The sequence below is a fragment of the Pituophis catenifer genome, unplaced genomic scaffold, assembly GCF_029215685.1.
Source record: "Pituophis catenifer annectens isolate HBS135680 unplaced genomic scaffold, rPitCat1.0.hap2 SCAF_3, whole genome shotgun sequence".
In the NCBI taxonomy this organism is placed as follows: Eukaryota; Metazoa; Chordata; class Lepidosauria; order Squamata; family Colubridae; genus Pituophis; species Pituophis catenifer.
This window is the reverse complement of record NW_027256883.1, coordinates 17,754,602-17,771,439: the sequence shown is the minus strand read 5'-3', so window position 1 is coordinate 17,771,439 and position 16,838 is coordinate 17,754,602. Positions and strand designations below refer to the sequence as shown.

At 42.4% G+C, this 16,838-nt stretch overlaps 1 protein-coding gene across 1 annotated transcript in view; it reads left to right on the top strand.

Annotated features, from left to right (window-relative positions):
- The first annotated feature begins 323 nt into the window (after positions 1-323).
- The window catches only part of COLEC10 (collectin subfamily member 10), a 30,310-nt gene continuing 13,795 nt past the window's right edge, over positions 324-16,838 (top strand). Inside the window, exons 1-2 of the mRNA XM_070942041.1 lie at positions 324-568; positions 12,906-12,977. Of these exons, the coding sequence (XP_070798142.1) occupies positions 433-568; positions 12,906-12,977 (208 nt within the window). The 5' untranslated portion in view covers positions 324-432. The remainder of the gene's footprint in view (positions 569-12,905; positions 12,978-16,838) is intronic.

Genomic DNA, 16,838 nt, shown 5'->3' with positions numbered 1-16,838 from the left:
TGTAAGTCGAGGACTACCTGTATTTAAAATTCATGCTTTTGGTAGTCTACTTGCTCAGCAAACACAGAGAAGAAATTGGTCCTTCGGACAGCAGGCAGAGACAAAACAGAGGCAGGCTTAGGCATTCAAGATCACTCTTGCAGCCTGTTTGCTCTTAAATATTTCACAGCCAACTGATAAAGTTTAATAAACAACTGTCAGTGCAGCATAAATCTGCTAGGCAACGCTGGATCTCGACTCCATGACTCGCTTTTCAAACCCACGTCAACGCACAGCCTAATAGGCCTCTTCAGTGACTTTTTAAAGCTGCAATCAAAGGGAATTTTCCATTTATCTTGCTCTCCAGAGTTATATGGGAAATCTTATTTTAGCAATTATTGAGAGTGGAACAACGAAGGGCATTTCCTCTGTAAGAGCTCAGCGGTGGACGACATGGAGAAGCAACAGTGGAAACATGAAACTTGCTTCGTGTTGTTTCTTGTCCTGGTTCAAATATTTGGCTTAGAAGATGGCAACCGACAGACAACCGAGATCTGTTCCACGCATACCATTTTACCTGGACCGAAAGGTGAGGCACTAGAAAGATTTCTGAGGTAAAAACACAAATGCCTTTTCTGTCATTCTACTCTCCCCTTCTTCTCTTCTCCTCCTGCAAGCTCTTATGCCATAAGAAATGGGAAATAAGGTTGCCTACTTTCCAACTGCTTCCTGCGGTGATAATGTTGCTGAGTCGCTTATCGTGTAAGCTTTCAATCTTATTTTTAGTGCAAAAGCATGAAAAGGGTTATTTGCGGAGCCATCCAGCACATCTACAGACAACAAAACCGAACCAGCCTAAGCTGGTTAGAGGAAAATTGGAATTTTCGACTGAGGAATTATGGCACGAATTAATGAATATTTCAAACATAATTTCCTGCTTATTAATCAATGCGTTTAAGGATCCAAATATTTTCATCGATCTGGCTGCCGTCATCACCTGATGGGCCTGCAATATTTCCTGAGAGTGGTTTTTGGCAAAGAAAACAAGTGTGCAAATGTTTTGATTTCAGTGAAGGACAGCTGTTAGCCCCAGCGTCTTTACCTAGAATTTCTGATTATAAACTCACCTTTAGCAATTCTGGAAAAGATTTTGCTTTGAATTAAATGCTACATGGGTGGATTTTGGAAAGCCCTGTACTGTGTAACTTTCATGTTGCAAAGATTATTTGTCTCGATTACTGTAGGAATAGCAATAGGCCTATGAATTTATATATCTGCCTGCCTGACTGCCTATATCTATCTATCTATCTATCTATCTATCTATCTATCTATCTATCTATCTATCTATCATCTATCAATCTGTATCATCTATCTATGCATCTATCATCTACTATCTAGCTATCTAACTATCTATCTAACTATCTATATCTATCATCTATCAGAATAATAGAATTGGAAGGATCTTGGAGGTCTTCTAATCCAACCCACTGCTCAGACAGGAGACCCTATATCAGGGGTCTGCAACATCAAACACTCAAAGAGCCATTTGGACCCGTTTCCCACAGAAAAGAAAACATCGGGAGCCACAAAACCCTTCCCATGCCTGACTATTTCTTGAGCGGTCACAAAACTAGCATATATAGTTGAAGTAAACGTTCTGTTTTCTTCGGAAACTTTACTTTTCTTGGATTTATCCATGGTTGGCCTACCGGGGTTTGAAAAGCTCAATAAATTGCGTGCCAGCGGGTGTCGCACATTGGCGGTTGTGACACATATTTTGAGTGACAGGGAGACGCAGCAGAGGGTTGAAAGAGCCACATGCGGCTCCAGAGCCACAAGTTGATGACCCCTGCCCTATACCAGTTGCTAGTCAGTCAGTCAGTCAGTCAGTCAGTCTGTCTGTCTGTCTGTCTGTCTATCTATCTATCTATCTATCTATCTATCTATCTATCTATCTATCTGCCACCCATTTTACCACAGGGCACAAATCCATACTGTTCACATGTTTATGACTGAAGCGTTCGGCTGGCTGAATGTTGCCCAACGTTGCATCCATGGTATGTGTAATACTATGATTGCAATTTATGATAGTTTTTCTGGAAATCTGTATTTACTGCTGGTTTACAACAACAAAGAATATCCCGTAGCAAACAATGGGTTTTCTTAACAACACAGCATTCGCTTATCAACTTCAGCTTTACGACCTTCACATTTACTTAACAACCGCCAGAAAAAAAGTTGTAAAATTGGGTTCGGTCCAGAGGTGGGTTTCAGCAGGTTCTGACCAGCTCTGGAGAACCGGTAGCAGAAATTTTGAGTAGTTCGGAGAACCGGTAGTAAAAATTCTGACTGGTCCCACCCCCATCTATTCTCTGCATCCCAAGTCCCAGCTGATTGGGAGGAAATGGGGATTTTGCAGTAACCTTCCCCTGGAGTGGGGAGGGAATGGGGATTTTACAGTATCCTTCCTCTACCACGCCCACCAAGCCACGCGCACCAAGCCATGCCATGCCCACCAAGCCACACCCACAGAACCGGTAGTAATTTTTTTTGAAACCTACAACTGGTTCAGTCACAGGTTAACCTGCTTTACGGCTATCACAATTTATGACCGTAATTGTCAGGGATCAGATTATAGTTGTAACTCAAGGACTCCCTGTGGCATCTCTCTGATCAATGGGCGATCTCAGTGGCAATATTATGTACACTCTTATTGTTACAATCTGATTGTACTTGATGGAATTTGCACCCAAAAATTCCAAGCAGAGCAAACTCAGATAATTATAAACTGCTTGAAGTGAGAATTTGTCCCTAACTGTTCTGCAAAACATCAAGATGGCTAAATAAACAGATTAAAAATCCAGCATTGACATTTAAGCAGAGCACATAATTCATCGATTCTAGTAAAAGTGTATTTAACTAAAAACTTTATCTGTGAGAGTTGACAACTAAAATCTTGTGGCATGGGCGATCTGATTATCTCCACAATCCATGCTGACTTATAGCATAGTTACTTATAGCAGAGAATGCAATAAAAGTAAAAGTAAAATCTCTCTCTCTCTCAAGTAAAATTTGGGAGTCCTGCCGCAGTATACAGGATCGAATCCCTGTGGTTGCTGATGAATAATAAAACAGTAACGGTAGTAAGGGCTCAAATGGAGGGTTTGAGACTGCCCCCTGCTGGCTATGTATAAGAACTTCTAAGACTCTAAAATGATGAGAATAAATTGAAAACACGTATGTGACACTATCAATTCTCCACTGTCAATTAAATCAGCTCAGCTTTGTTCAGGTTGTCACACAAACCTGGGGAAAAAATGTTACTGCTTTTAGGAAGGATCTAATTCAAATACATGTGATATTAAAATCTAATTTGCAGAACTACAGTATTCCATTCCAATATAAAATATGCAGCGATCCTTGTTTTCCTTCTGAAGATTTTTTTAAAATCAAAAATCAAAAAAGAGTTCCTCATAATAGAACAAAACGGACATATATAAGCTTTTTCCTGTCATGTTTCTTTTGTAAGGTGGATATAATGGAAGCTCAGGCTAACCCAGAAGTCTGTCCAATAAATACACAGGAGCCTTCTCCAACACCACAGCTCAAATGAGTTGATTTTGCCTTGCTTTTTCAAGGTCCAACTTTCACAGCCAAGGTACCTATGGGGGAACACAATAGAGAAGACTAACCTACAGTTGATTGGTGGCCATAAAATCAGGCTCAGCTCCTGGTGAACACATCAGCAAATCCTGGTCACCTGGACTTGAGGCAAATCATAAATTGCATTTCTTTCCAGTACTTTCATAGAACAGAGTAGAGTAGAGTAGAGTAGAGTAGGGTAGGGTAGGGTAGGGTAGGGTAGGATAGGGTAGAATAGAATAGAATAGAATAGAATAGAATAGAATAGAATAGAATAGAATAGAATAGAATAGAATAGAATAGAATAGAATAGGGTAGGGTAGGGTAGGGTAGGGTAGGGTAGGGTAGGGTAGGGTAGGGTAGGGTAGGGTAGGGTAGGGTCGAATAGAATAGAATAGAATAGAATAATAGAATAGAATAGAATAGAATAGAATAGAATAGAATAGAATAGAATAGAATAGAATAGAATAGAATAGAATAGAATAGAATAGAATACGGTAGGGTAAGGTAGGATAGGGTAGGATAGAACAGAACAGAATGGAATGGAACGGAACAGAACAGAATGGAATAACAGAGTTGGAAAGGACCTTAGAGTTCTTCTAGTCCAACTCCTGCTCAGGCAGCAAACCCTATACCTGTGATAGCAAACCTATGGCATGCAGAGCCAGTGGTGGCATGCAGAGCCCTCTCTGCTGGCACACACGCCGTCGCCCCAGGTCAGATCTCCGTGGTGTTTCTTTTGTGAGCTTCTGTTTCGCTGCAAACAACGAAACAGAAGTTCACGAAAGAAAAAGATCTTACCTCTTGCCATGCTGCCAGTGTTGGGATGCCCCACCTCCTGCCAGCCAGCTGGTCTTTGGGTCTCTGATATGCATGCATGCATGTCCACGCATATACACACGCATGTTGGCGCATGCACATGTTCACAGTTTGGGCATGTGCGCACACAGTTTGGGCACTCAGTGTCTAAAATGTTCGCCATCACTGCCCTATACAATTTCAGACAAATGGTTGTCCAATCTCTTCTTAAAAACTTCCAGTGTTGGAGCATTCACAGCTTCTGGAGGCCAGTTGTTCCACTGGTTAATTGTTCTAACTGTCAGGAAATTTCTCCTTAGTTCTAGGTTGCTTCTCTCCTTGATTAGTTTCCATCCATTGCTTCTTGTCTTGCCCTCAGGTGCTTTGGAGAATAGGTTGGTCCCCTCTTCTTCGTGGCAGCTCCTGAGATATCGGAAGACTGCTATCATGTCTCCCCTAGTCCTCCTTTTCATTAAACTAGACATACTCATAAAGTTGGCTCTTTATGTCTTGAATAGAATCTTAATTATTTCCCAATTCGTTTGGGAAATTTCTTTCTTCTTGACCAGGCCATGTAATGGCCATGCTTTAATGTTTTTATGTTTTCCCATAAAAGCAAACGCCACACTCTTTTTCTCCATAGCTATAATGTCCAAAGAGACCTTGCCTTTGCTACAATAACCCAACACAGCTACCTCTGAATTATGTGACTTCAACAAATATTCAGACTGTAATTTTCAATGCCCTTGCTCAACTGCCCCAAGGATATAAGGACGTCCAATTGGGAAGATCTATTGATGTAATTGCACAATTGGGCCTCCACATCAAAAATGATGTGAATATTTTGGTGTGTTGGGGGGGGAAGGAAAAGGGATAGCAACGTGCAATGAAATTTAATAGGAACTTCAAAGGGATTGGAATGGAGTTTTAAGTGAAGTAAGTGAAGGCATTTTGGAAGGGATAAAATGGGAGTACACCATACCAGTGTGGTGTGTTTGGAGGGTTTCTCTTTCATTATTCTGACAAATGTCAATTATAAACTCCCTGGCATCAGTCGGCACCTTGAAAGCCTGTTTCTTGTGGTCACTGCTGCTTTCACTACCCATCTAATAATCATAGTTGCAGAAATTCTCTTCTGAAAAATGATACTACCACATTCCAAATTCCTTGCTAGAAATGGAAGGACTTCAACACCACATCCTCAAACCTGGCAGGACTCCTTTCCTGTTGTCTTCTCCATCTCTCCCTTCTTGACCAGGCCGGGTAATGGCCGTGCTTTAAAGAAATTAAAAATCCTAAAAGTCAGAGCTCTTTCACTCCCAAACTTTAATCCTGCAGACAGAGGAACAAATTAGGTAACTTGTGTTCTTTATATGTCTATAAATTTACATGTGGCAAACAGTGGTGGGTTGCCCCCGGTTCGCACCGATTCTATAGAACCGGTAGTAAAACCGGTGGGAGGCTCCGCCCACTGACCTTGATGTCATGAAAATGCTTCTGCGCTTGCGCAGAAGAGCGCGTGCAAGCAAAGTGAGCACGCGCTCGTGGCCCCGCTGCGAACCGGTAGTAAAGGTGAGTAGAACCCACCCCTGGTGGCAAAATGAATTGCATTACATCTAGCATTGAAGAGCAACAAGGAGTTGTGTGTGGTTCTGTCCTAGACTACACTATACTAATCAAGAACTTCTTTAATTGTTAAGATCTCCTTCTCTGTATGCTTTTGTTGGAAGAAATATCCATCTGGTTCAGTTCCAAGCCAGGAGAAAAGCACTGGAGACAAAATGGAGGCTGGAGGCTGATTGGAAAGAGGGTCCATTTCACGCTCCCTAAGGCGAAAAAATATTAGGTAAAAATTAGAAGCTGGATAGAAGAGATAATTGGCTACAATGTGGACTTGAAACCAGAGACGTTTTTACTGGGGATATTAAACAGAACCTACAGTAAAGAAATTTGATATTTAAACTTGCATATAATTACAGCTGCAAGGATAGTCTACGCACAGTCCTGGAAAAATGAACATGTTCCAACAGAGGAAGAAATAATTAAGAAAATCCTGGACTGTGCGGAGATGGATAAATTAATGAAAGCAATAAAAGAAAAGGAAGATACAGAATACTACCAAGTATGGACTAAGTGGTATGATTGGCTCGAGATTAGAGAAAGTAAAGGCGAATGGAGAGAAGAATATGACAAATGTGTAAAATATTGTAAATGAATAAAATTAGAAATAAAGGGACGACAAAGATAATGATAATAAAGGATGGGAAAAATGGGGAATGTAGAAAGTAGAAAGTAAGAGGAACGAAACTGATAGGTAAAAAGAAACACATATTATGTGTTTGTGTTTTGTATGTTGTGTTGTGTTGTGTTGTTGTTGTAAAATAAAAAAAAACTTATTAAAAAAAAGGAAAGAGGGTCCATTTATTGATGAAACAGAACCACCAAGCACATGTGATTCTGGGCATCTGACCACATGGAGTTGAGAGCGAGGGGTTTTTATACCTTCTCTTGGGCTTTGCGCTTGAACTTCCTGTTCCTGTGCAAGAACATGTATTCTATTGGCTGTTGTAGGGGTCATAGCTGGCTCTGTAGATTGACTAAGCTAAGTTTGGTTGAAGCCTTAGGTTGGGTGATGCAATGTCCCCCAGAGATTGTGCCATGTGGCGAGCTCTGCTGCTAGATGAGTTAATCCTATTATGTCCTAAGGGGTCATGTCTTAATCACATCCACAGCTGGAAATCTTTTGTTTTGTGGGTAGACTGGCCCAATCTTTCTCAATGGGCACAAAATATCTGCTGGGGGCTATTAGGAAAGACTTGGGGGCTGCTTTCTGTCTCCAAGAGCATGTTTCTCTATTTCTCCTTTGGGGAAATATAATAGTCTGCCTTTCTTATATTTCCTAAAATATTTCATTCTTCTGGGAGATGGTGGCTTCCCACACTTTTCATGAGGGCTAGAAACTGAAGGAAACTTTTTGGAAACTCGATTTTCTGTCAGTCCGTGTCTGTGGCCTATGTCAGCACTCAGCGGCCTAGGCAATTGTCCAGGCCAATGGTTGATGTTAGGCTGGAGGCATGCTTTACAAAAACAAACAAAACCCAGTTTACTGCTCTGAGCAACATAGCTGCCATTTAAACTTTCAACGGTGGCCCAGAGTAATGATCTTTCATGCTATTGTGGTTAGAATCCAGCTGTCCAACACTCCCAATGGTTGGCTCTTGACAAACCTGGAGAGAGAGACCTGCTGTTCTGTTTTCCTGCCAGAACCAATTCACATAACATCCTGAGTACATTATGCAGTAGGGCCAGCTTTTTGTTATACTCAAAGATGTCCTGCCTCTAATTATCTGGCAGAAATTAAGCAACAAAGCTTTTCACGGTATGAAATACAGGAGAAAGTTAAATCTGCCAGGGGTATAGTAGATGAGAGCACAAACACTGCCATTAAAACAAGAGGGAAAAGTTTGCAGGAAGTGAAGGACACCAAGGCTTACATTACAGGTAGTCTTCGGTTTACAACCAGTCGCTTAGCAAACATTCAAAGTTATGACCTGGAGGTAGAATCACAAATAGAATCACAAATAGAATAACAGAGTTGGAAGGGACCTTGGAAGTCTTCTAGTCCAACTCCCTGCTTAGGCAGGAAACCCTATACTATTTCAGACAAATGGTTGTCCAATCACTTCTTTAAAACTTCCAGTGTTGGAGCATTCACAATTTCTGGAAGCAAGTTTTTCCACTGATTAATTGTTCTCATTGTCAGGAAATTTCTCCTTAGTTCTAGGTTGCTTCTCTCCTTGATTAGTTTCCATCCATTGCTTCTTGTTCTTCAGGTGCTTTGGAGAATAGGTTTACTTTGTGATATTGAAGCACAATATGGTATCATGCCACCTTTAGTCTTCTTTTCATTAAAGTAGACTTACTCAATTCCAGCAATTGTTTTTCCTATCTTCCAATCCCCTAATCATCTTTGCTGCTCTTCTCTGCACTATTTCTAGAGTCTCAACATCTTTTTTACATCGATCAAAATGGGGATGCAGAATTCCAAGTGTGGCCTTACCAAAGCATTATAAAGTGGTATTAACACTTCACGTGATCTTGATTCTATCCCTCTATTAATACAGCCTAGAACTGTGTTGGCTTACAGCAGTGATGGCAAACCTTTTTGGCATTGAGTGCCGAAAAGGTCATGTGAAAATGTTGCATGCACGCACACTTGTTGGGGCTGCACTCTGGAAAAGCCAAACTTCCAGGTTCTAGATGGAGCTGGGCATAAAATCAAATGCCACACTCTTTTTCTCCATAACTATAATGTCCAAAGAGACCTTGTCTTTGCTACAGTAACCCAACACAGCTACCTCTGAATTATGTGACTTCAACAAATATTCAGACTGTAATTTTCAATGCCTTTGCTCAACTGCCCCAAGGATATAAGGATGTCCAGTTGACCTGTTGAACTCAATGGGGTATAAAACTGATCAAATCAGAATTGAATTGTACTACTGATTATTGTAAAAAGGATAATAATGGTATCTGGATACTTCCCACATCATAATTTGCTGAGGAATGCCAAGCCTGTCAAAAAAACATTAAAAAAAAAAAAGTAAACATCACAACACAAAAGACCACAAGAGGGCAGCAAGGAGCAAATCTTGGTACATTTCCTCATGATGTCTCTTATTTAACAGCTGAATATTTAAGGAAATGGACTTTCATCCAGCTTTGTTCAAAGGGGTTTGTCCTATATTTGATCTTAGAAAAGAAAGGCTAGGGTGTGGTTTAACCCTAGTTTGCCAAAGGAGCCATAATCACTGAGATTATACATCCTGATGAGCAGGGGTGGGTTCTAAATTTTTTACTACGGTTTCTGTGGGCATGGCTTATTTTGTGGGCATGGTTTGATGATCATGTGACAATTCTTTAGGTTTTAGCAAAAGTACTGGTCTACCAGGCTTTTAACTGCTTGCAGAGCTGTACCGGTCTACCCATTTGTTTTTGGAGGCACCAGTCTACCCATTTGTTTTTGGAGCGCACTGGTCTACCACCACACTGCCTTTTAACACTCATCAGCTTTACGGTGGCCCTTTGAAGCCCCGCGGCAAGAGTTTAAACAGTTTTTTTCCTTCTAGCCAATCAGCTGGGACTCGGGAGGCAGCGAATAGATTGGGGGCGGGGCCAAATAAAAGGTAAGAATAACACAGGGGCGGGCCGGAGGGCCCAGCTCCCGAACAAACAGAACCGGTTCAGTGACCTCATATCACCACCGCTACTGGCTCGGCCGAACCAGGCCGAACCGGGAGGAACACACCACTGCTGATGAGCCATAAAACTGGGTTTACGTATGAAAAAGCCTGGGTGCAAATATCACCAAGCCAAAAGCAAACAAACAATATACTGGCTTATTATGTGGATGGGACTCCACATAAGATACTGTTCTGTATGGAGGACTCTGTTGTGGCACAAAAACCCTCCCCAATCAGCCTTCCAATATATGCATCCCACCTACCTATTGTGGGAAGCCACCACCACCCCTCCCAGAAGAATGAAATATTTTGAGGAATATAAAAAAAGGCAGGATAAAATATTTCCTCTAAATATTTATAAATATGTTGTTTCCAGTGCCTTTCTCCTGGCTTGGAATTAAACCAGATGGATATTTCTTTCAATACTACCTACCTGCCTATCTACTTACCTACCTACCTACTGTAGGAAGTTAGCACCCACCCCTTTCCTGGAAGAGTGAAATATTTTAGGAAATATGAAAAAGGCAGAATATTATATTTCCCTGGGATAAGCATATTTTGAAGCAGCTCCCATCTTCCTGCCTCCACCCTTTGTCAATGGGCCATTAAGGTCTGGGCCAGTCTATTCTACATAACAAAGATGTACCTCCTTCAGGCAGAGCCATAGTAGGAATTGCCAAAGATCCAACAAAGATAGGATTAGCCCTCTACACAATATCAGCAGAAACTCACCACATGTGACCTGGGAAGCACATGTGACCATCAGCCAGCAAGGTTAGCTAAGACCCCCACCCCCTGGGAGTCTGACAACCAATCAGAGTACTCTTTCTGGGCCCCAGGAAGTTCAAAGCCAGAGAGAGCATATAACCTGAAAAACTCGCTGTATCTGCCCTTTTCTGTTCAGGAACTCAAGCCATGTGATCCTGTCCACCATTAAACCATCTTTCCAAGCAGTCTCCATGTTTCCAGTGTCTGTTTCCCCACTTGGAGCAGAACCCAGAAGGAGGTTTCTTCCAACACTACCTAGCTTATTTTAAGGGCCATCAAAGGAACCATCTTCCCTAGTTCATTATTATCCCAAAGAAGATCTCAGCAACAACAGGATTTCCAACAAGATATGCAAATTTCATGTTCAATATGAGACTTTTAAGTCTATGGCCATTAGCTTAGCTTTTTAAAGCCTGACATTTCTTTTAAAGTCATTAAAAGTCATTGACTTAGTATGAAAGAGAAGGCAAATCAACAAAAAAAAACAATCTCAGTTAAATAGCTAAAAGTCAAATCTGTGGAGGAAGAATGTACAGAATTATATTAATTTACATGTGCACTTATGCCAAGCATTGCTTTACATCGGCAATCTATTACAGTACCAGAACAGTCCCTTTTGTTCCCATGGATACCAACCATGGACACACTCCCTGTTCCTCTTGATTTTAATGATAAATTCTTCAAAGTGTGTGCGTTTGCTTTCAAAGACAGCTGGCATGCCGCTAATGCAGCATTTCCAAGGTTGAACAGCTTTCAGAGATGTGGAGCACAACTCCCAGAATTCTTAGCAAAGGCCATGCCAGCTGGAGAATTCTGGGAGTTGCAGTCTACAAATCCGGAAGTTACCACCCTTGGGAAACTGCCATTTTAGTATACTTGATGTTTGTATTTAGAGAACTGTGTCTGGGCTACAGATAGATTGAGTTTGGCATTGAATAGGGACATGGAAAAGCATTATCCATTTTCTCTTCTGGCAAATTGATGTTTTGACCACTTCTCCCAGCTATTCTGAGAGGACAGACTCACAACATTTCACACAGATTTAGTATCCTAAATATGAGAGTGGTGATGAATATATGGTGCTTGACTAGGTATTGTCACTCGTGCCCTCGTCACCTCTCGCCTGGACTACGGCAATGCTCTCTACATGGGGCTCCACTTGAAGAGCACCCAGAGGCTCCAACTGGTCCAGAATGCGGCCGCGCGGGTAGTTACGGGAGCCACATGGCGCTCCCACCTAACACCTCTCCTGCATGAGCTGCACTGGCTTCCAGTGGTCTTCCGGGTGCGCTTCAAGGTGTTGGTTATCACCTTTAAAGCGCTCTATGGCATAGGATCTGGATATGTTCGAGACCGCCTGCTGCTACCAATGGCCTCCCACCGACCTGTGCGCTCCCACAGAGAGGGCCTCCTCAGGGTGCCATCAGCCAAGCAATGTAGACTGGTGGCCCCCAGGGGGAGGGCCTTCTCTGTGGGGGCACCTGCCCTCTGGAATCAGCTGCCCCCAGAGATACGAAGAACCCAAGACATCGGTGCCTTCCACCGTGCCCTTAAGTCCTTTCTTTTTCAGCAAGCCGGGCTGGCTTAACACTTTTTAAAATGTTTTTAATAGGTTTGTTATTGTTTTTTTAACTATGGGGCCAAACGCATATATATCTTTTTAACTGTATTTTAATGTTTGTATTTATGTTTTTACTTTGGCTGTGCACTGCCCTGAGTCCTTCAGGAGAAGGGCGGTATATAATTTTAATCATCATCATCATCATCATCATCATCATCATCATCATCATCTGAAATGATATATAGCTGTTATGGTGAACCTATGGCACGCGCGCCTCCCGCTGGCCAGCTGATCTTCGGGTCTCGGGGCCTTCCCCGATCTCTGCAGTTTCTACCTCCAGCACGAGCTAGCTTTCTCCTGCATTTTTGCTGCCTGTGCCTTCCCCAATCACTGCATGTTCCACCCTCTGAAGGTGCCTCTCCTTGGCAGAAATGCAGGAGAAAGCTAGTGCGTGCTGGGGGGAGAAACTGAGGAGACTGGGGAAGGCACGGGCGGCAGAAATGCAAGAGAACCAACCTGGAAGCCAAAAGGGGGGCCGGGGCGCATGCGCCATGGGGGGCATGCGTGGGAAAACGTGCACATGCGTGGGGCCAGGGCATGTGTGTGGGGCGCTTGCATTGCATTTTGGGGATTGGGGCACGCGCGCATGCATTCACGCGTGTGTGCTTTGGGCAGTTGGCACCAAAAAGGATAACCATCACTGGTATGTAGGGTTTCCTCCTTCAGCAGTGGGTTGGACTAGAACACCTCCAAGGTCCCTTCTGACTCTGTTATTCTGTAATTTAGGTATTATGAAGGACCTGGAATATCAAAAAATAAGAGTTGAGCCAACAGGCATCATGTCTTCAAAAATAAAATCAGATCAGCATTTCCTAAACTTTGTCTTCCCCTTCTTTTTTTGTTTCTGATTGAAGGAGATGACGGTGACAAGGGAGACCAAGGAGAAACAGGAAAAACTGGGAAATTTGGCCCCACAGGATCCAAAGGTAAAACAATTTACCGTACTCTCTTTACAGTTAAAAACATAGGAACGGTCCTTTACTACTTCAGAGTTACACACTGGCTGCATGCTTAACCTGGTTCTAAATTAACCCGAATGGCAGTTGGGACAGGGCAGTAAACCGTACAAAAAAAATCAGGTTTATCCAAGTTTAGTATGTAATGGCAATGCAGCCATTAGGCCCTCACCTAATCTGGTTAAGTGTAGTGTATAAACTCAGTTATTCCATAAATTATTTTTACACTCTGACAAGCTTATCTTGCTTCTTAATCACAGGAGGAAAGGAGCTTTTTAAAAGGAAGCTTATAAAGAAAATTATCCAGAGTAATACTGTAATTTTTCTTTTAAAAAAATTGTGTAACATTTCAGTTGATGTTGGTGGCTGAGTGATCTGGTCTCTGGAGTTTTAGCAATATTTCAGAAATGGTTTGATTGATTGATACAGCCATCTATCTCACAAATATGACTCTAGCAGTTTGTAATAAAATAGATAAAAACAAATAAAACACATAATATAAAATAAAACCCCATAGCAGCCGAGCATCATAAAATACTGTATTTTTCAGATATAAGACACACTTTTTTCCCTCCTAAAAGAGACTGAAAATTTGGGTGCATCTTATACTCTGAATGTAGCTTTTTCGAAGCCTTTTTTCAGCCCTAACGAGGCACTAGCGAGTGACGCAATCTCTGTGTTTTGCTTGCTCCCGCCGACTCTCAGTTGTGAAGCTTTTTTTCAGCCCTAACGAGGTGCTAGTGAGAGAAGCGATCTCCATGGTTTGCCAGCATTTCTCATTGCTTCTCTCTCCAAAGATCAGTTGTGCTTTAGAAGCTGTTTTTTATCCCCAAGCAGGGGATAAAAACCAGCAAACTAATGTGCTGAAGCTGACCAGACTAAGGATGCTAGCCAGATGAATACCTGGTAGGCAGATTTCCCCCCTTATTTTCCTCCCCAAAAACTAAACTGCATCTTATACTCAGGTGCATCTTTTTTTTTTTAACTAGGTGCATCTTATACTCCAAAAAATATGGTAACCATCAACAAAGCCAAGAAACAGAGCCTTATCACACTTTCTGGGCTTCAGGCCTGGGCAGAAAACCAAGTTTTTCAGGGCCTTGTGAAAGGCCAGTAAGATCTGGCCTAACCTAATTTTAGCCAGGTAAAATTATGTTCCACAAGACGGCAGGAAAGGCCTTCCTCCTGGGTCCCACTAGCTGACTCTCCTTAGTTGATGGCATCCACAGCATGGTCCTCTTGCCAGACCAAATGGTATGGAATGTAGCAGAAGGAGTAGCAGAAGCTAAGGTGGAGTCAAAAGTGGAATCAGCCTAGAATCCCTACATAGTCACAAGCAGACTAAGTCCAACCTCCCTTGAATTCCGTTGACTCTTATCAAACTCTAAGCAGGTGCCTACTGTTAGTTGGGAAGATTCTATGCATAGACTGTTTAACAATAAATCAGTTTAATTGGACCTTCACGTGTGGATCTTTCGCACCTGACCAGAGTAGAAGCAACTGGGGAGAGATGATCCTGTTATTAAGAGCCATGGTGGTGCAGTGATTAGAATGCAGTACTGCTTCTGCTGACTGCCGGCTGCCTGCAATTTGGCAGTTCAAATCTCACCAGGCTCAAGGTTGACTCAGCATTCCATCCTTCCAAGGTTGGTAAAATGAGGAGTCAGATTGTTGGGGGCAATATATTGACTCTGTAAACCGCTTAGAGAGGGCAATAGAAGCAGTATATAAGTCTAAGTGCTAGTGCTCGTGCTATAAGCACTTTTTTACATTGCTCGTGCGATGTAAAAAAGATGTTGAGACTCTAGAAAAAGTTCAGAAGAGCAACAAAGATGATTAGGGGACTGTAGGCTAAAACATATGAAGAAGGGTTGCAGGAACTGGGTATGTCTAGTTTAATGAAGAGAAGGACTAGGGGAGACATGATAGCAATGTTCCAATATCTCAGGGGCTGCCACAAAGAAGAGGGAGTCAAGCTATTCTCCAAAGCACCTGAGGGTAGGACAAGAAGCAATGGGTGGAAACTAATCAAGGAGAGAAGCAACCTAGAACTAAGGAGAAATTTCCTGACAGTTAGAACAATTAATAAGTGGAACAACTTGCCTCCAGAAGTTGTGAATGCTCCAACACTGGAAGTTTTTAAGAAGATGTTGGATAACCATTTGTCTGAAGTGGTGTAGGGTTTCCTGCCTGGGCAGGGGGTTGGACTAGAAGACCTCCAAGGTCCCTTCCAACTCTGTTATTCTATTCTATTCTATTCTATTCTATTCTATTCTATTCTATTCTATTCTATTCTATTCTATTCTATTCTATTCTATTCTATTCTATTCTATTCTATTCTACTCTACTCTACTCTACTCTACTCTACTCTACTCTACTCTACTCTACTCTATTCTATTCTATTCTATAAGGTCAGTCGGAAGCCATGCCTTGAGGCCCCTGAGACTGGCTGTGCAGATGGCATTTTAGAGGATGCAAAGATTCAAAGATCACTCCTGTCTTCTACTTATGGAAGTAGCTGTATCTTTTCCCAGAATGCAGAGGAATCAAATCCAAAGTATTGTACTGCTCTATTTATTACCTTCAGAATCATCAACAGTTTGCTCAAAATACTGGTTGCTTGGAAACAAAATGAAAGGGGACTTTCAATCTGAGTTCAAACTTGTGAGCTTCCCAGGTGTATCTAATTGTCACGGTGTGACCTAGAATGCTGGTCTACATAGGGTTTAATCCAGCTGAGTTTTTTTATAGGTTCTTAATTACTCTGTTGACATACATATCTTACCCATCAGTGTATGAGAATAACACGGAGGGAGTTGCATATACCGGTACATCTAATGATTTTTTTTTTCTTAGTCATCATTTAAGAATATTTTTTTCAGACCAAAACATAACTCCTACAAGCCTCTCAGCAGGGAGTTTTGAGTGATGCAGATAAGCTTGGAAATGTCATGTTGTTGTTTTTTTCTGTAAGAGTGCAAAGAAAGGGAGAGACAGCCATCTGTTACCTGACAGCTCAGCAGGGTACTTTAATGGAGACAAATCAAAGTCAAACTCTCTTCAAAAGGAGCTCCAGTCTGTTGGAATGGACAAGAAAAGCATATGCAACACCTTTTAAGTGGAATAGCAAAGAGTATGTGACAATTTTTTTTAAAAAAAATAAAAATTGGGGACTTAGAAAAGGTGCTATCCTAATCCTCTAGATCAGGGGTCCTCAAACTATGGCCTGCGGTGCGGATATGGCCCACCAAAGCCATTAATCCAGCCCGCATGGGACCACCAGGCTGCCCCGCCCACATCGCCCTGCCTACCCGTCGGCCCCCACATGCCTTCTGGAGGCCGGGGAGGCAAAAAATGGACTCATTTTTTGGCAGTAGAGTGGTACTGGAGACCAGGGAGGCCAGAAATGTGACGTGCGGAGGTCTCAGGAGGCCAAAAACAGGCCTGTCTTTGGCCTCTCTGGCCTCCAGAAAGAGGGAGAGGGAGAGAGAGGGGGGGAGAGAGAGGGGGAGAGAGAGAAAGGGAGAGGGAGACAGAGAAAGGGAGAGAGAGGGAGGGAGAGAGGGAGAAAGGGAGGGAGGGAGACACACACAGACACACACAAACAGAAGTCCCTCATACACACCCCAAGGCAACCACATCCCTTCACTAACCTGCTTTCCACCCCCAGGAGCATAACAAATTAAAGTTTACTTTGTGTGTATTGTTTAGACTGATAAATTGGCCATGTCCACCCAGTCACATGATCACCTAGCCATGCCCACCCAGCCAGTCCGGCCCCCCAACAGTCTGAGGGACTGTGAATTGGCCCCCTGTTTAAAAAGTTTGAGG